This window comes from Haemaphysalis longicornis, unplaced genomic scaffold (assembly GCF_048455015.1).
Source record: "Haemaphysalis longicornis isolate Haplotype H1 unplaced genomic scaffold, Haemaphysalis longicornis Haplotype H1 scaffold_3, whole genome shotgun sequence".
NCBI classification, from domain to species: Eukaryota; Metazoa; Arthropoda; class Arachnida; order Ixodida; family Ixodidae; genus Haemaphysalis; species Haemaphysalis longicornis.
Genome location: NW_027526335.1, coordinates 95105214 through 95125376, shown reverse-complemented (window position 1 = coordinate 95125376; position 20163 = coordinate 95105214). Strand labels below are relative to the sequence as shown.

Below are 20163 nucleotides of genomic sequence, written 5' to 3'. Positions count from 1 at the left end.
TGTATGGACTTGTCTTTCCTGCATTGCGTTTCGGTTACGGCACCTCCAACAGCGGGAGCAAGAAAGCTTCGCTTCAGTAACCTGGAGCGATGAATGCTTGCAGGGTAAATGCTACGGCATTTGTTTTGCCGACCATTGTCGGTGCATCACAGCGTTGAGTGCTCCTCTGACACTTGCGTATTTCTTTTAGGTACTTTGCGGAGCACAAGTTCGCTGCAATAAATCTTGTTTCTGAAAGAAACCTGCATCGTCCTTGGCTACGGGACAATGATATGTATCACAAAAAGGCGTGGACGACTGTGGTTACATGATTATCTAAATAAAAAAATGTTACGTTAGCTAGCAATGCGATCTACTTTCCGTTCGACGAGTCCCCCGAATTCTCACGCTTGCGCTCTTAGCCAGGTTAACACTGTCTCCAACCATTTTTGCTATTTTTTACTACAGACCACAGCCCTTCTCATATTTCGGGAATGGTGGGATGACCATAGTTCATTGCACGATCTGCATGAAGCGCAACGAATGCTACATAGTTCGCAACAATCTACCCACACCAACGCGTGTAACTTACCGTGAAATTCTACTACGGCCGCTCGTAGAAAATCTAAAGAAGACGTCGGGACCTTGGAAGGACTTTTCGGTTCTTCAATAACAGCAATCAATAACAGCTTTATGGCAATAATCGCTAGGAAATGCCCTATTCTCTTGGTTGGGGACCATAATTTCATGCCGGGTCGTCTTAGTGTAAAATTTGCATAAGTGTAGTTATAACTCACTGCCCCGCACTTTCTTCGTTAAATCAGTTGACCATGCACAAATTGCCGCAGCCAGCCGTGCAGTTCATATTTTTCAATACAAACCGGTTAAAACCGAGCCCATTTTTATTCCGTCATATAACATAAGAAACAAACGTACCGCGGATGTGGTTCCAGGGGTTGGGCGCCCTTTGCAGCAACCAGCAGGACAGTGGACTCGATGAGCGCAATGCCACTCAAACGCCGACTCAAACGGGAATGTTTGTGTTTGCCTAACAGCACAACCCGCGAACGCCAAGCAGCAAAGGCGTGAGACTCCGTCCCAACAGGAAAAACACTTTGGATTCTGAAAGCAGTCATTTGACCCCTGGCAGGCTTGATGGGTTGCTGACCCTTAGGTTTAGAACTGGCTCGCCTTTTTATTGTATGAGCAATATTTACGTCATGTCCGCAACGAAAAGTCTTGCTGCCAGACTTCCAGTGAGCGTCAGAAGAAAGAAGGAAAGAGCGCTTGGCTTCACTGGCGCTGCCTTCGCTCTGCTGTAAACGTTGCCAAAGCGATGTCAAGCACAAGCGCCGCACGCCAGCTGTTTCCGCAGGTACCCACACCGCACGCTGCCTGACGGGTTCCACGACTCCAGCCACCGTCTCCATGCGTTGTGTATGCAGCGAGTGCAGGACCTCAAAAGAGAATGAAACGTCAATGACGGCGATGAAATGCCGATACAGGTGGACAACAAAGGGAGCGACAGATTGCCATTGCTACCGCCAAAGCGAGCACACGTCACCACTGAGTCGTTTAGAGCACAAAGCCTCGTTGGCATGGTGTACGTGCGCGGCGTTCGAGAAATGCCGAGCTGCGTGCTTCTGAGGCCGGATCGAGCCGGCCGAACATGCAGATCACGAGAGAGAACTACGGGCTATTCACGTAATACTCAAGATAGATCCAGCAAATGATATTCAGTTACTTTTAAGTGCAGAGCACTTTAGGATCCTGGCTTGTCGTCGTACCTCGTCCTCTGTCACGCTATCTACACACTGCGGTAACGCGGCATCATGCACCCATACAGAGGCTTCGAAAAGATACCCACTTGTCCCTAGATTCAGCCTTCCGACCAAAAGTTAAAAGGATACTTGAACAAGATGTTTATAGAGCAGATTTAGGGGAAATCCCCAAGGTGGAGTCAGTTTCTCCGAAGAAAAATTTGACTTCCACCTCAATGTAGCCGTACGGCCACAAAGAAAAGCTGTACAGCTTTCTCAGAAACTTCGCAGTTGAAGAAAAAATTCGTCCTGATTCAGGATTCGTCCTGTCCATCACTTCGAGTTGTTAATCAATTCTCTTTCGTGCTAGAAGCCTCCTTTCATGCTTTTGAGTTTCCTCGCTAGCTCAGTTGGTTGAGTGACTGGCCCGGCGTAGGCGGTGGTCCTGGGTTCGAATGATGGACCAGGAATTTTTCTTCAACTGCGAAGTTTCTGAAAAAGCTGTACAGCTTTCCATTGTAGCCGTGCGGCTACATTGAGGTGGATGTCAAAAAAAAAATTCCTTCGAAGATGTTTCTATAAGCAGAGCACTTTGAAACTGCTGCAATCTCTGGTACTGGCCATGCATGTCCCTATTATTTACCGCAAAGGAAAGTGCAGGTACATCTGAGGCAAAATATATGTACTGAACCGGCAGTCCCAGCGTTCATTTATTTAGAAATGCTCGTTGGGTTGGTTTTTATGATAGTAAGCGGGAAAAAGTGACCGCAGAAGAAACAAACGACACGTTCGAAATGGCGCAGAAAGGCTCCAGCGCGTGCGAGATAAAAGCAAGCAACAAATGAACAGAACTCCCGCTCTTGCTGTTCGAGGCAGAACAAAACAAAAAGAATGAAAAAGACGATGCGAGCAGCCCCAGGAGAAGACGCGCAAGCACTGCGAGGGCGGGAAAATTGAATTCAATTGAACAAACCTCCGTTCAATTCATGGAGAGGGGAGTGAGACAGGGAACAGGGAGGGGAAGAACGTGGGGGGTGGTAGCAAAGAGCGGAGAACGGCGCCAAAGCCCGTCTGGCGAATCACTGCTCCGCACTTGACAGCCTTCACGTTGAACGAAACTGCTTAAACTTTTTTTTTCTTTTCTTTGTTTTCGGTCGCGAAACAGGCTGCCACAAAAGCAGCCGCAGGATGAGAGCGTATGTGTTGAGGCTGAATGTGTGGCATCTCGTATCCTGCTTAAATCGATCTCTGAGTGTTAGTGCCAGAATTTATAATGCACGAACACGCGCTGGCAGTGCTATTTAGTTCTGTATTATCATTGTACCTTTAATAATTGGAATGGTTCTTCAAGCAGGACTTCCTCACGAATGTTCTGTAGCTATCAATCGAGTCTAGGTTAACCTGACGTGGGAAATATTCAATGCCGATAAATCTAATTTACAAAAACACCGCTCTGAAAACGGCTTCTAAGATGACCGAATCACGACGTTTCCTTCATCTATACTCAGTGAAAAAAGTGCGCCCCATTAACTCACTGACTGAGTCACTGCCTGAATCATCAACGCTCAGCACAAACTGCGGGACCCAGAGATTTAATATTTTGGAATTACAATTCCCGTTAAACCTATTGCACAACTTTACAGAAAACCGATCAGGTAATCGATGACTTCACGAAATCAAAAACATCTTTGATCTCGTTTGTTATGTTTGTTACTTTTTGGTTTTAGTTAAAATTTCTTTTGTTTGGCTGTTTGAGTTTCCCTGTGTGTGAATATTATATTTTTGTTTTCATCGCGCGAGGGGGATAGACATTTGTGATTTCCTTAGTTTCGTTTTACTGCTTTTACGTTTCTATTTCCTACCGTTTTTATCTGAAGTTTCCTGCGACCAAAAATTTGTACTCACAATATTATGAAGACACTATGACTTACCCAATTTTCTATTTTTCGAGCAAATACACCGTCTCGCAACGTTGGTTCCATAGCTTGTTTGTGTGCTTCTTGTGTTTCGTCTACATTATCGTGAATAGTCGCGGAAGGCTTGACGTGGCGAGTAAGTGAGATGACTGTATAAAAACTGTCAATAGGGCGAGTTGGTACTGGTTAATTAAGCAAACAGCGCAAAAACGGTTGACAAATATTACCAAGAAAATTTCGGAATTACAGCTCCCGTTAATCCTAATGCATATGAAACCGAAAACTTAACAGATGACTCCACATAAAACAAAAAAAACTTTGATTTCGTTAGTTTTGTTCGTTACTTCTAGTTTCTAATTTGTAAATAATTGAGTTCAATTGTTTGCGTTTATTTTTTATGAACACTTCTTTTCTTGTAGTTTGCGTTTCCGTTCTGAGGTGACTGAACTTTTGTGATGTCGGACAGAAACTACAATCTATCGAAGCCGCAAAGATAGCTTCGGGTTCATTTGCCAGGTAGTTTTCTAGGAACTACTTGCCAGTCCACACTGGGCAAAAAAGGGCTTCTCGCAAATTTCTTCGCGCTTAATGGCACAGGTTAGGGCGAAATTATTAAGAAAGTGACTCCGCAATTAGGGAAGTTCATCTCCTTACGTACATTTTCCACAGCCACAATTTCTTAAGAAAGTCGTATTTCTGGCTCTAAAAGAATTTTTCCGAAAACAAGTAGTAAGTATCAGGGCCGCCATTTAATATCTTCCCTATGTTTATTGTCATTTTTTTCATCAACACGCTTCCAACTTCAGATCAAAACGCTGGAATGGAATCTGCTCTTTTAGGAAATTGGCAACCATTTCATGGCTCATTTTTTAGCCACGGCAATCCAAACACGCTGTGCACGTTTTTTCCGGTTTTTCTGCTTTGGAGCAGAGCGCCAAAAATGTCTTTCTTGGGCTTCGGACTCCTAATATTGCAACACTGGAGGCTGTTCTTTCATTCAGTGATGGTAACATCGCATGAGCCAACATACTGAGATCATTCGGATTGAAAACTGGCGCAACACCATCATCAAGTGGCTGAAGGAGGTTGACCACAAGAGAGGATATTTTGCGGAGACAGCTGCACGGAACCTCACAAAAAAGGAAAGGCAAGACAGGTGACAGGCTAAAAAGCGGGAAAATGACCTTTACGGTGGTTACAAAGCCTGCGCTTTAAACGCAACTGACTTGAATGGTGCATGTGGGGAAAAAGGACTATTTTCCACTTTTTTTACTTTAAAATCAATTATCTCAAAACAATATTTTTTTTATTACATAGGTACTGGTGAATCACCCGTGTGGTGTATGCTATCAACATCCCAATAAGCTTCTGGGGCCCTGGAAAGAGGACTCCACCCAAGTTTCTCCCTTTAATCCCTTCCCCCACCTCAATAAAGTTTTACTGAACTGAACTGATCATCTTGTAAATAGCACTGTTATTAAAGCGGAGACCCGCTTTGGGCCAGCCATCACATCGACCCCTGCTGCCTGTTTCTCTTGCCTTAACGTTTCGTGCAGAAATCCGAGATCTAACCAGGGACCTACGGGAGAGCGGCAGGGATTCCAGTGGCTTTGGACAAATCAGACTCAATACCATTCACCACCTAGTGACAGAATACCGACCAACGACTCCCTCGAAGGCACCGACGCGATCACTGGGCCTTGAGGGACGGGTGACTAACCAGACTCTACCGACATTGGGCACGGCCATCCCCGGTGCACCGACGAAAACAGACCGCAACTCTCCAACTGACACAGACACGCCACGTTCCGTCCAGTTCACCATGCTTGGCACATAGTACCGCTGCCAAGAGCAATCTGGTTAGCTGGAGTATTGACTTTACCGCATCACCACGTACCAAAACTTGAAGCTAACTTACAGAAACTCCAACAAATAAGACGTGATCTATTTCTATTGGATTTCGATATTTCTCACTTGATCGAAGATGAAATCGGGCAGGAGGTTGATAAACGCCAAGAGGCTTCGTATAATCCTGCACCGAAAGCCTGCCCGGGGTTGTGAAGGGGGATGACGAGAACCTATCGTCAATCTTGAATCTTGAAGCTTGGAGAAACAGAAACGGTCCCTGTCGAATTGCACGTAGCGCAGGCACCTGAGGAAACGCGCACGTGGCCGTTACCAGGTCAGCTTGAGTACATGTTTGTCCCAGACTTCATGTTCGGTGAAGGCTTCCCTAACTTCATACCGACGAGTACGTGTTTGCCGCCATCCTATGCGTGCCAAGGAAGTCTGCTTGACGGAGCAGGTCCAGAAACTGCGCCATGCATAGACCCTGCTTATAAAGAAACTTTTACCACCGGGCAGGGCTCGCCTCAGAAAAAGTGCCGCCGGCATGAAACCTTCCGTGAATCAACCTTCTCCAGCACCGTTGCCGCACTGAAAATTAGTCACAAGAGCAAAATTCAGACCAGGAAACCCGATAATTTCCGATACAATCGACGCCTACCTCTGAAGACCAGGCGCTGCACAAGAAAGCTCAAGATTGACAAGAAATCTCGGGAGGCCGTATTGTCATCTCCTGAGAAGTGCACTATCTGCGTACGAAGCGTGACAACCTGCAGTCTTCTTATGTGAATTCCAGCAGAGATCCTCTGTCCTTCGGGCCGCAGTTACGACGCTCGGCGCTTCTTAAGTTTCAACGAATGCTGAGGCACTGATGGAAGAGCAAAGGTGCAAAGCCAAGGAAAGTTATGCGACCATTACAGACTTGAAAAGTACAAGAAAAGTTTATGACTGCGGATTTATTGCCCACCCAATCATTACATCGTGGGCGAAGTAACAGAACTGAGAAGCCAGTCGAGCCGACAAGACTCAGCTTTTTTTGAGACAGCGAGTCTTCATCGGAGCCACCTTTGCCTAAGCAGCCCAGAAGCATTTGCTGCTTCCAATTGCCGAGCCACAATACCCATGAACTTTCTGCTACTCTGCTAATCTTCCGGGTAGGCTGCGAAGCGCCCCGTGACTCGACAAGCGAAAAAGTCGCGAAAACACAATTCTGCATTGAAAACTGGCAGTGCTGAGGAGCCGGAGCTTTCGTTAAATTCTTCGGACAGGCTCCCATTGTTCCCACAAGGACTCCCTATATAGAGTACAGGTGCAACAGCCTCCAACGTTTGAACATTGTCAAGACGCATCGCCAACAGAAAAGTAATTCCGAACTGCCAGCAAGGTGGTCTTCGATGCAGGCGCGTAGCCAGGATTTTTTTCGGGGGGGGGGGGGGGGGGGGAGTTAAAGTTGTTCTCAAGCCCCCCCCCCCCGGTTACGCCGCGTGCCTTCAGGTGACTCATCCACGTACACCCCGGTAGAGAGCTTGCGAGGAATTTTTCCCAGGCCCTTGTTGGCCGATCTTAACAAGGCTTGTACCGAGTGGACTAGTGGGCTAGAGGGACGAAACGCGCAGCGGAAGAAAGCACTTTGCTTGCAGTCTTTTTTTTTTTTTCGGGGGCCCCGAAAGTCGCTAGAAAATCGCCGTCATTCATAATTATCCCTTGCTACGAGCCTAGTTCGCCAATTAGGTGAAAAGGAGGCACTATGCGCGGTGCTGTGGGAAGATTATGGTTCCTTAAAAACTACGGAGTGAGGAGGGGGAGGGGGTTCAGTGAAAATTTCGGGGGGGGGGGGAGTTGAACCCCCCAAACCTCCCCCGGGCTACGCTACTGCTTCGATGCAAAAGTTATGCCTGTCTCCGTTTGTGGTAGACGGATACTGCGGTGGTCGAAATATGTTGAATCCTCCGTGGAGTATGTGCTACCAACATCCCAATCATCATCTTGTTAATGGCACTGTTATTAAAGCCGAGATCCCCGTTTTGATCAGCCATTACGTCGAACCCTGCTGCCTGTTTTCTGTTGCCTTAACAGGTAACATTATTTTCTCCATATCGCGGGATAAACAGTTGATGTTTTTTTCCCTGCCATCTACATGAGTTGTCACAACTACTGTGCCAAAATTTGAAATATGCAGGTAACGTTATTTTTGTTACACAGTTTTCAACATGCAAATAAAGCCAAAATTTAGGTACTAGCCGAAAGAAATGACTACAAAATTGAATTTTATTTAGAACATAATAATTCTGTTACAGACAAAAGAGCACAAAATTTTAAAGAAAATGATATACGCATTATGCAGATACCTTTATTAAATGTCGAGAAAGAAGTACCTCAAAATGGCCAAAATGCATTGGAAGTATAGGCTTTACCCTGTGCCCCAAACAACAGAAAGTCTGGTCGACTTTTTTTTTTTTATTAGGTAAGATTAACTTCGGCATCTTTTCTTCCGCACATAACTGACATTTTATGTTCTACAGACGTTGCAGTCTCACATGCATGAGCAAGCTGCAGTTGCACTGAAGCAAACACCGCAAAGCGTCGGAAGACAAATTGCCAACTACATATGCACAACTCTAAAGTTATTTTTGCTTCATTTACCATACTAAGCTTGGATTAATGTACGCAGAAATACGGCTCAGTATTTACCGCGTCAATGTTTTCGCGGTGTAGTTCTTCCTTTACGATCAACCTCTGACAACCTATCGGCTGGCATTTTGGCCGACTTATTTGATATGATGGTTTCATCGGTGAGCCAGCGCCAACACTGCCATTCGGTCGGCCAATGTGGCTGCGTCGTCGTCGGCATAGTATGATGCGGCGGTGTCGGCACTCACGAGGTATTCGAAGCAGGCACAAAAAAAAAACAAGAAATTAAAACATAATGACAGCAGCAATGGCTGAAATGAGCAAATCTAAATTAGAAACTCCAAAGCGGCAGGTTTTTAAACAGCTGTTCGGAAACAAAAAAATGCAAACGCATTTTTTTGTATACTTATTTATGAAACTGTCTGCCTTTGGATTCCATCGTGGCATGAGATAAATTGGCCGCGTATCTGCTCCTTTCGTTGCAAATGCCGTCAAAAGACGACAGTCTTTATCGGCTTTTGCAAAATAAATGCCTCCCTTCGCTTTCCCGCTCACCTCTGATGTTGTTCCTCTTGCGTCGCGCTCCTCCCAAGGTAAAGACGCCAAAGGTTCGCTTAAATCATTTTAAACTTCCCGCGTTCCTCTGCTACAAACCGGGTGTCTCGATGCGAACGCTGCCGTACGGCGAAGACGCGCGTTAATTGAGGCGCCCTACTTCAACGTTTATAGAACCGCGTTTCCCTACTCCACGTGCGTTGCAAGCATAACGTGGAACCAATCTAGTGGAACCTTGCGTAACTGTTGCCGTTTGATTTCTTAAAATGGCGCCAGAAACTATAGTGGCGCGGGCGACAGCAGGCGATGGAGGAGTGAATTCTTTTTCTGATGTTGATGAAGTATTGCATTTCGCAAAAGTCAAGAATGTTTGATTTTTTATAAAGGAACACTGCAAATATCACTTGTTTATTGATTTGTTGTCTCATATTTGCGTAATGTCTTGTTCTTCTTCAACAATGTTGACAAGTATGAACATTACACCGGACATAGATGGGTAGATTCAGCTGTGACTATATAAGACTATTGCGTAGGCATTCTTTTGCTTTGGCCGGGTGGCTGAATCGAGTCACAGACAGACAGACGGACAGACATACAGACTGACCAAAATTTATGGGTTTAAGTAGCCCAAAAAAGACTATCGTCTTTAAAAAACGTACCCCGGATGTGATTATATGTGTTGCGAGCCTTTTGCCGCAGTCAGCAAAGCGGGGGAAATGGAAACGTCCGCTTTTTGAGGTGCGCAATGCCAGCCAAAGGTCGTCTCACAGAAGCAGGTTCGTGTCCACTTAACAGCGCAAACAGCGAACGCGAGAAAGCAAACTGCGTCAGGCTCACTTCCAGCACGCAAGAACTCTGTCGACGTTGAGAGATATAACCTGACAGCCTTGACAGGTTGCTCGACCTTAAGCTGAGAACCGGTTTGTGTTTTTATTGTATGGCCAATATATGAGTCAAGTCGGGAAATATTTTTGCTGTCAGTCATACACTATATAGGTCAAAAAAGGAAGGAACGATAGCGTGGCTTCTCTTGCGCTGCTTTCGCTCCGCTGAGGACGTTGCCTGGAAGACGTCAATTCAAAGCCCGGCTCGCCAGCTGCCTCTGCCGATGCCCACACAGCACGCCGTGTCGACAGGACCCGTGACTTCTGCGGCCGCATGTACTCCTCGTAAAATGAGTGTGCAACAGGGCAGGGCAGTAAAGAAGGATGGAATGGAAATGACGGCGACGAAATGCCGGTAGTGATGTACACAATGGGAGCGACAGGCAGCCAATGCCGCCACTCAAGCGAGAAAACGCGACCATTGGAAAGGATAGAGCGCAATTCACCGTTGGCCCTCCGCACGGGGAATGTGCCAGTAACATCGCGTTGCGTACTTCTAAATCCAGAGCGTCGCGTCCTGTAATTTTAGTGCCGAACGCAATGGCCCCAAGCGGCGATCCAAGCCCTTGCCTGTTGCTCCTGCTACTCTCTAACGACTGCTACCCTTCGCAGTGGTTCAGTCACGTGACCAGTTACTCTTGGGCCGACGCGTGCTGGAAAGCGGCAACGTAAGCATATGGACCCTAGAAATACTTGCTAGTCTGCCGTCCGGCGGCCGCGAAGGGGGCTCCTCTGTGATGCATGCAGCGGCGGCGCTGCACGCAGTCGGAGCGCGGCCGGCCAGTGTCGGCGTGGGAAGCAGTGCAGCGGACGGCGCTTCGGTGTACTGCATTCGTAGGTATGGGCGCTTTCAGCCGATTATAAGGGCGCATTTTCGTCCTCCACAAAACAGATTAGCCAAATAAATGGGTTCCTACGAATACGAAGAGTTTGTTACCGAAGCATGAATTAATGCCAGTACGTTTTTTGCGAATTGAGAACGATCGAGCCGCCAAACCATGGAATCGTGTCACTGCGCTCTATCCTCGATATCATCTTCAAGGGAAAAGGTTTGGACACATTCTGGGGGGCATCGGAAACACTGTCGGCACGGAATCTTTTGCTAGCTGGGGCACATCACATGGTATTTCTACTAAGTTACCTAACAAAGAAGCGTTTTTGTGTATACCCCCGCCGTTCACTGCCGTGGATATATAATTTAACGCGCCGACGCAACGCAGGCGATGAGGCGCGCCGTTGTGGAGGGCTCCGGATTAATTTTTACCACCTGGGGATCTTTAATATGCGCCGAAATCACGTACACACGGGCGTTTTTGCTTTTCGCCTCCATCAGAAAAGCGGCCGCCACGACCCGGAATCGAACCCGCAACCTCGTGGATATATAGCGCGGGAAAATATTTGTGTTGTGTGTGGGCGCGTCATAATTTTTTTTAGGCGCTTTGGAACCATCCTCACTTCTCTTTGCTTGGGAGTCAAATACAGTATTCCCTCGTTATAACGAGATCGCTTTATTCGAAATATCGCTTTATTCGAAATTTCTTCTGGTCCCAACCCCGAACGCATGCTTTTTAGGCCGCATTACTCGAAGCGCTCGAAGAGCCTGACCCGCTTAGAGCGAAGTGTCGAGCGGAGGCGTCGCCCATTGGCGGCGACCCATCGGCAAATCAGGCGGTCAACATGGCCGGTCAACGGAAGCTGGTCTTTCCCCGGGCGATTTTCTGGAGTCAGTTCATGCTCGATTTGCGTCAACCGAGTTTAGACAAACGGTCCAACTGCGTAGTACGGTCCTTAAATTTTGTTCCTAGACATTGGTCACTGGCGTGGGCGCGACGGTGTGCGAACACCGACACTCGAACCGTAGAATTAGCAGTGTCGTTGACGAGGGAACGCCGAAAAGCGCTTATTTTGCAAACGTCACGGCTGCACACCTCGAGGAAAATTTTCCCAGTGATCATGATAAGCCTCTAGTGCGAAAACCGACAGCTTTCATGATGGCGCTGTGTACCCAGAGTGAGCGGGCAATCGTTTTTTGAGCGCAACAAGCACAACCCTAGACTCTAGCCACGGCATTTGCGGCGGTTTCCAGCGCGAAATTCGCGTATCATTCCGTGACGCCCGCACGCCTCCCTATAAATTGGCCACAGCCACTGCCACTTTTATGGGCGACGACCACGGCCTCATGCATTGCAGGTCAAATCGGAGATGGGGTTGCTCGTGCCCGGCAAAAACTTGAAACAGCCAAAACTCACTTCCCTTTTTGCACCCGAATAAAGTTTTTCTTCTCTGAATACATTGTGTTTTCGTTCCTTGCAGTTGTGGTGCAATAAAGCTCAACTGCTTAAGCTCTTCTCGAGCGGTTGCTTATATCGAAATACCGCTTATAACGAAATTATCCGCCTTCCTGCTGACTTCATTATAACGAGGGATTACTGTATATGCTTTGAAGCTTGAACGGAGTCTGACCAATTCGCATCGTTCAAATGGCCGTCAAACCCAGATGCGCGCCCGCTCTCCGCGGCAGTAGCGCGCAGCACAGGCCGGCCGGCGGCCGCTGTCGCTCCCGCCGCTCGGGCGCTCCGATTGCTGGCAGCGCCCTCTGCGCAGCGCTGTGCGTGCATCAGCGGCGCGCACACTCCTCCACATAGAGAATAAACTGCAGCAGGGTGGCGAGTTGGGCGAGTTGGTGTACTTGCATCTTCGGGAACAGCGCGAACTAACAGGGACGCAGCGCTAGTCCTGTCCACTTCTTTCTTATTGTGTCCCTGTTAGTTCGCGCTGTTCCCCAAGATCCCCATAGAGAAGGCGCGCGGACGGTAGACTAGCTCATATTTCTAGGGACCATAGTAAGCATGACGCGTTCCGCCGCGGCGCTTGGTTGTCTATCGCTGGTCAGAGTTCCGCTACTTCAGCGGTCGCGAGCAGCCGCGAGCATCGGTTGCCTCAGCAACCAGGCGCAAGCTGCTGTCGAATATCCTACGGTCGATTTAGCCCTGTTACTCGTTCTGCAAAACTTTACGGCGTGTGGCCGAAAGACGCTTATCCATCACTCTAATCGAGAAGTGGGCCATGCGTTTGGCATTGAAAAAAAAAATGGGCGCAGCTTGGAGTAGCGGTGAAATACTCGAGAAGCAGCAGATCTGGCGGCCTCGCCGAGAAGGAAGTACTTGCAGCTCTTTGTTGGTCTTGCGGACCCGAACTAGCTCTTAGGAGAAGCACGCGGGATCGTAAACGACTCCCCGATTGCTTTCGGACAATTAATTTTGAGTTCTTTAGCGCTAAGCATTTTCGGGGTCCAGCTTGTCGTCGTAGCTGGTGAGGGGTCACGGTTGTCACGCCACCGCTTTCACAGACGTTAGCAACCCAAACAGAGGCTCCAAAAAGATCACCGCTTCCGTTGGTTGGCACTGAACCTGCGTCTTTCACGTTACGAAGCCGATGTCAATCCCATTCCGCCACGCAGGCCATCATGCAAAGTGTTGGAGGTGACCTTTGCCCTGCGCTGTTGCCACGGAGGCTGCTGTTGCTAAGCCGCAGGTAAGTACACACGAATATAAAATGCGGAAAAAAATTGTGAATTAGCACATTAATTACCCATAACTGAAAAGAACTCAAACCAATGCCTTACTATTGGCATGATATTTAGACGCCCTCCCTTTGTGCCGGGACGTCGGTTTTCAGTGACCGGCTTGACTGTGTATTAACTTATTTGCCGTACCCTTAACAAAACTAATGGATTTGTCTCGCCCAATCTTCCCCTCACCTTATCGCCCCCGGTTTCGCTCCCATTACCCGCTGTTCTACATTCTCGTCTGTTTGATAATCCTACGTACCCATCCCTAGTTTTCCTCCAACACCATTCGAGCCGGCTCTTCGTCCCCTCTATCGCCCTGAAGTTGAGGCTTCTCCGCACACCAAATCCGCAAAGCCTCCGTCAACATCGTTTCCCCATCGCCCCACCGCGGTCGTACCTTTGTGCCCTCAATCACAATATGCTGTAGGGTTTTCCAGTCCCTCCTCCAGCTCACACGATTCAGCGTCTGAAGCTCCAACGAGACGAAAGATCCAACGAGACGAAAGGTCCAACAGTGGATATTCCGTCTCGTTGGACATTCAGGCTCGATTGGACCTTCCATCTCGTTGGAAATTCAGGCTTTTCCGTATTATATGAACGTCTGAAGCCTTCTACAATCACCTGCACTACCCAATTCACCAAATTAATAGCGAGAACGTCTGCGTTTCAGGTGCGAGTATATAACTTCGCTTAAGTACACGATAATTTAAATTTTATTATACTCCCGGCGTTGGCCTTTCCACGTGGTCAGGAACGCTATTTCCGAACAACAGCTACATGAAGAAGAAATTACTAGTTTACGGGATATATGCTATCGCTGTCATATCGACTGAAGAGCGCCCACAACAAACATTTTTGCGAATGCGCTGGATTCAATATTTATGCCTGTGTGTGCCTGTGTCATGGTGTGCGAGATTTATTAAATTCCCCTGAGGAAGAAAGCACCAATCGCCTATCTAAAAATAATATCTTCCTACGAACGAACTCAAGTTTCTTCCCTCCGCATTGACACGTGCAGCACTTAAGTAAGCCTACCTGAAATCTGCGAACATTCACTTCCTCAGTTGTGCACTTTGCTATATTCTTTTATAATTTAGATGGGTTCGCGGGAGTGCACAAGTTCCCTTTATATCATTCAAATAACTTCACTCTTTCTACCTAAAAGCCTAACTATTTATAAATATCAGAAATTGCCTCATTTTACTGTGCTGCCTTTCGATCCTGCCCAAACCTGTGCGCAATACCGGTCTCACCAGAGTGAATGGATAAAGCCCGGAAGGCTATGCTTGGTTCGTCTGTGATGATTCAACTGTTTTAAGGAACTGAGTAAGCTAAATAACGGCGGGGTATTGACCCTCAAGGGCGACATTGCAGTGTATTTACGCCACCCTTCTACAAAAGTGTTGTTCTCGGGCCCCAATTTCCCAGCGACCGACATAACGCTGTTGGGACGCGGTCAAGTGAAAGCCTATCGATTTCTTTGTTGCAGCTCCAAGACGAAGCTTGGCGATTCATTTTTGTCCACTTTATAAGAGCGGAAGGTGCATATTTGTTTTTAGAAATGCGGCGGCACGTTTTAAGCGTGCTGTTGGGACGCTGTTGGTACGCGGTTGGGACGCGGTTGGGTACGCTGTTGGGACGCGGTTCGGTGAAAGCCTATCGATTTCTTTGTTGCAGCTCCAAGACGAAGCTTGGCGATTCATTTTTGTCCACTTTATAAGAGCGGAAGGTGCATATTTGTTTTTAGAAATGCGGCGGCACGTTTTAAGCGGTCTGTGGGACGTCTCAGCACGTATTCGATGGTTTAGCGGACGGCAATACCTGCGCGATTTGTTGGCCATAGTGTCGGCAGAGGGTTGAGAATACCCGCCAAATTCTTCAAGCATGTAAATGTAACTAACTGAATTCAAAAAGCGCGAAAAGACTGGACAAGAAACGACTACACATGGCGCTGTTTTTTGCACGTCTTTTTGCGCTGTTACGAATTCGATTAGTATGCACCAAACAGCCCAAGCCACCATTCTAACGAAGTTCAAATATGACGGAGAACGAATTTTTAAGTGCGAATGCACTTTATAAGCGACCCCAAACCATCCACCGCCGGCGGCGGCGGCGGCGGTGGCGGCGTCGGCGTCCGCAGTGCTCCTCTATATTTAAAAAAGAAACAGCATCCGGCGCCAGGTTTCGATCCGAGGACTTTGCGGCCGCAGCGCGACGCTCTACCGACCAAGCCACGGAGGCGACGCTGATTTCAGTGTTAGTGACGCGCCTTATATCTTTAACGCATTCAAACTACGTCGTCAGCGGCGTGCGTTGGCGACTCAGCGGTGTTATAGCGGCTTGATAACTGCGTGGTGTACACGTGATACTACAAACCCGATGGAAGAGATGGAAGAGAAGGCGGCGAGGCGGTGGGCTGCGGGGGCCGAGCGCAAGCGCCGCAAGCGGGCCGACAACCGTGCATTCGCACTTTCACATTCTCCCCCTCGGGGAAATGCGGGGGAATTTTTTGTTCGGAAAGCAGGAATATGCCTCCTTAACAACAGGAATGACCACAAACACATGCGGACACACTGTGACGTTGTTTTATACACATCACCTTGTGTATGGAAGTCGAATTACCCGAAGGTGACGGTGAAGTGATTTGTAAACATGGCGGGATATTACTTGTCGAGATTATAGTCTGGAGTCTCTAGACTAGGTTTTGACCACTCTGGTTGCGTTTACGCGACTTTCTTAGTAGGAAAATTAATTTTAAAGTGTTGCCCTAATCTCTGCATCCTCCTTGCCGATTTTCTATGACGTTTCGTATGACGTTTACTCGTGTATACGCTCAGCTTGACTGCGCCCACTGCGGCTCGCCGACACTAGGCCGGCCGCCCGCAGATCGTCGCAATTCATTCCCTAAGTTAAAAAACTAAGCCATGACAAAAATTGTGTGCGGAAGAATGTGGCTTTATTTTGCTAGTTTGCAAAAAATCCAAGTCAATGTATCTCTACGCTAGCGCACATGCAATACGTATATTGGCTTACGACGCTTCACTGAGTTCGCTTCGCGTACGGGAGCTGTAAGCTGCATTTGCCCGCGCAACCGGTACGCTAGTAGAACATCTAAGGCCAATAAAAAGTGGGAGAAGATTCAGCGAATTTAATGTAAATAATACGCCAAAAAGTCGACCAATACTCTCTTTGTAAAGCGTAAATACAAGGTACGGGAAGCACTTTTTGCGCAGGGTGAGCTTGCACAGAGGTCGGAAGCACGATCGCAAATGTGCAATCTCTTTTTACCCGCCTGAAGAACGCAGTTTCTAGTGAAACATATTTGTGGGGATTTGACGGACGCAAAAAAAAAATTCCTTTAAGCTGCTTACATCAAAACTCTTACTGAAAACATACTTGCGCGACAAGGGAATGTCTATCTCTTGCTCGGATAATTGCCGCTTATATCAACCGCTTTGTTCTGTGCCGGGATGTGGTGGCTTTTGGGATGTTTTGCAACAAACTGTTAAAAGAAAGGTACATCGACACGTTTACATGTCCAAGTGCTATCACACAATGCGTTTCTTGCCTTCTCTAGATACTACTGGAGTTCCCTATGATATATTTTTTGTGATGGGATTGTATAGATTGTAGAAGTGCCGCACGACTGACCGGCGTACGGAACTCCCCCGCCCAACGAAGTCCGTTTTTTGGGAGCTGGCTGCGTTGGTGGAGAGAATCTATGCGGAGGAAAGTTACCCACCAGAGTGGCTGCACTTGTCGGACGCGCGTGTCTGCTTGCTGAAGTTTTGGCGGCTTCCTTATTGTAGCTGCTGTGGTGTTATCCTTCTTGGATAACTGCTAACTTTTCTATTGCATAATAACCGCAAGTTTTGCATACAGAAAACAAAGAAATGTGGCATATACCATAGAGTTTCATACAATAATAACTGGAGGGGAAACTGGCGCTAGTGTCAAAGCGAACATGGCAGCGGCGCTTACACTTCAATGAGAATGATGGGTAGTTCTGGAAACGGATTGTGTATGATCGAAACGGACCTCTGACTGCGCAAATTGTGTTTTCTGACAAAAAAAAAAAAACTCTTATTGCCCTGTTCTCCGTTTACAAATTACCTGGCGAACAAGAAAGTTAGTGACGAAAAACCGGTTTTGTACGAAATAAAACGGCGCGTTTAAATAAAAAGCAGACTCGGAGTCGAGGAGGTTTGTGGAGCAGGTTTGCCATTTGCCGCCAACTACACTAGGACTCGGACTTATTTTAAAAACTACTTGTAAAAGTTTCGGCGCTGGTGGTTTGTAATAAGAAGACAAAAGGTTTGTGCTCATAAAAAAAAAAAGAAACCGATTACCTTTGGAGAAGTTATCCTTGCATGAATTAGTGACATTCATCGAGCTGCGTTCCTATGAGCCGCCAGTACTGCTGGTCTACGCCGCCGTAGGAGCCGGCGTTCGCACGTAAGGTGTGGCTGTTCCAAGCGATTCAAACCGTCGTCCCCGTAACAGAGCTTGACTAAATAAAGTTTACCTCCTCCTCCACAACCGTCGTCAGCTTCGACAATACATTGCTCTGCCGAATGAGCAGCGCCGCAACTACTAATTCGCAGACAACTTCGCCGCACAGAACGCCGTCATTTGTGTTTTCGTGCTCGCTGTGCGGCAATGAATTGATAACCCACCCGATTCGCAACTCTGATTATAAAACATTCCACCAGGGCGGCGTCAGTGCGCGCGCGGCATGCAGTTCAAGGAGACATGTATTTTGATCACTTCTTCCAACACCCCGCGTAGGTAAATACGCGCATGTAAATCCAAAATAAAAACGAAACTGCCTGCAATCCATAGTAACTTCCACAAGCCATCGAGCGCCAGATTCCTCTCTAGTTGGGACGAGTGCTCTGAAGCACTAAATGCAGTGCATCGTAGCAGGAGGTTCGAATCTCCGGTTGAATTTTTTTTTCTGGGGGGGGGGGGGGGGAGGTTATTTCTTTTTGTATAGTTAACGTTTTATCTACTGCATTCACCATTTTGCGCTCCAGTCATCATTGCATTATGATCGAGTTTAAAGATTACGTGCAGACAGACACTGACGCGCTGGCGAGTTTTCGTTGGCGTGGTGTTGACATATCACCGGCAGCTTGGAGGCATAGTGCCGAATCCACCGACTGCCGGCCTCGTGCGAACGCGCCTCTTAATACACAGAGAAGAGCAAGGCATGCTCCGAAGTTGAGGGAAAAGCTAAGCGTCTCCGATGCTGCGGAGGGCGTGCAGCCACTGCGAACGCGTCATCTAGTACACGTTACGACTTTAAGCGCGTCTGGCATCCTTATCTGACCTATAATGGCGTCGACAACGACATCCAACCAGCGATATCGTTGGACGCCAAGCATGTTGCTGCGGGGAACAAAAACCGAAACTGGTTTGAACAACTCTCCAAAAATAAACAACTACATTCCGATACATGTGCTTGTTGCCAGTAGTAGTAGAGCTACTTCTAAAACAATAACATTGACAAACAATCATCTGCGTTTACATCAAGTTTAAAATCCTGGGTATCGTCCAAGCACGTCGCGTGACGTTTCCTGTGAGGCGAACTTGTCGTGAAGTACGATTCGACGCTGTTTAGCTTACTAAATTTCATGCATACGCAATTTCGCTTTTGTCACTGCTATTTTTCCTTAGGAAAAACATTAGTGCTATTGGCATGAAGTGAAAGTGTAAAAATGTAGTTTTGTGGTACATTTCGTGGGAGTTCAAGACAGTTTCGTTTTTGGTTCTGCCGAGCAATACGTATATGGTTTCTGACGTTATCTGTAATCGCGCATTGGCCATACTTCAGAAATCTACACGCTCCGCTTTTCACATGGGCCGCATATACCTCCTTGCGCCGCTTCAAGCTGACAAGTATCGTTTCATGCAGTAAGGCCGAGGTGAGGTGGACGCAGTGCTCCATTGCACTGCGTCCGGTGCTCCACTTCATCGGAGATGGTGAACCGCGGCGCGTCTCTCCCGCAGCTACGGATCTGACGTACACGCCTTTTCTCCGTACTATCCACCACGTCGTCGGCGAATCGGCCAATTAAACACATTGGGCCAATAAAAAAAGGCCTATACCCCTAGATTTGAACCCGCACAGTGGATGCCAACGCTTAGTGCTTCATCAAATAACGCTTCGGTAACATGCAACGAGGTTCACAAGTAACAAGTACACATGTTGAGACCCACCACCGTCATATCGGACATGTGCGACATGTTTTTAGCGGTAAAAATAGGCGAACAAAAGAAAAAGGACAGCACAGGCGCTTCCAACACTGCATCGGACATTACTGTTTACTTGTTGGATTGCAGTACTTTGAGCTGCTAAGCTGAGCATTGATTGAATAACGTTTGTGCAGTAGGCTTTATCGTAGCCCCCGAAAATATCTGATGGGCAGCTACTACGCTTTTTCTGGCGGGATTATTGAACGGAAATGTGTGGTCGTGTTGAATACCGGTCTGGTGTTTCACTCTGCGAAATGGTTTTACGGTTTACAATTAAAAAATTCAGTTCGTTTGATTTTCTATACGTATATTACATCGCCTTTTATTTGCTTTAGATTTTCTACAGGTGTACCTGTCGCACTGACATATGCAGCTTCCGGCGAAGCGTTGTACGCCAATTATATGAAACAATACTTGCTCGCTAGAAATGGTCATCATCATCATCATTATAAACCTACTCAGGTTCACTGGAGGACAAAGGCCTCTCCCATTGACCTCCAACCGCTCCTGTCCTGCGATGCTCGAGTCCACAGCTTACCCCGGAATTTCTGTATTTCATCCGGTTCATCCGGTCCGTCTCTGAAGTCAAAAACATGTGACTAGGGGGTCATGGTGACTCCTGAAGTATGGCTAATGCACGATCACAGATATCGTCAGAAAATATGGGCGTGTTTCACGGCGAAACCAAAACCGACACCAGTTCGAACTCTCCGAAAATAAACCACAATAACTTTATTCCGACACATACGCGTTATGAATTGCAC

General features: G+C 47.4%; 1 protein-coding gene across 2 annotated transcripts in view; it reads right to left on the bottom strand.

The window, feature by feature from the left end:
• Positions 1-884: 884 nt before the first annotated feature.
• Positions 885-20163, bottom strand: part of LOC144174888 (alpha-tocopherol transfer protein-like) — a 54600-nt gene continuing 35321 nt past the window's right edge. The window contains exon 8 of one of the 2 annotated variants that reach the window (XR_013323538.1): positions 885-1436. Coding sequence is in view for 1 of the 2 variants with exons in the window: in XM_077703852.1 (XP_077559978.1) it covers positions 1319-1436 (118 nt within the window). In the remaining variant the exon portion in view is untranslated. The remainder of the gene's footprint in view (positions 1437-20163) is intronic. The other variant, XM_077703852.1, reaches the window with a different exon arrangement.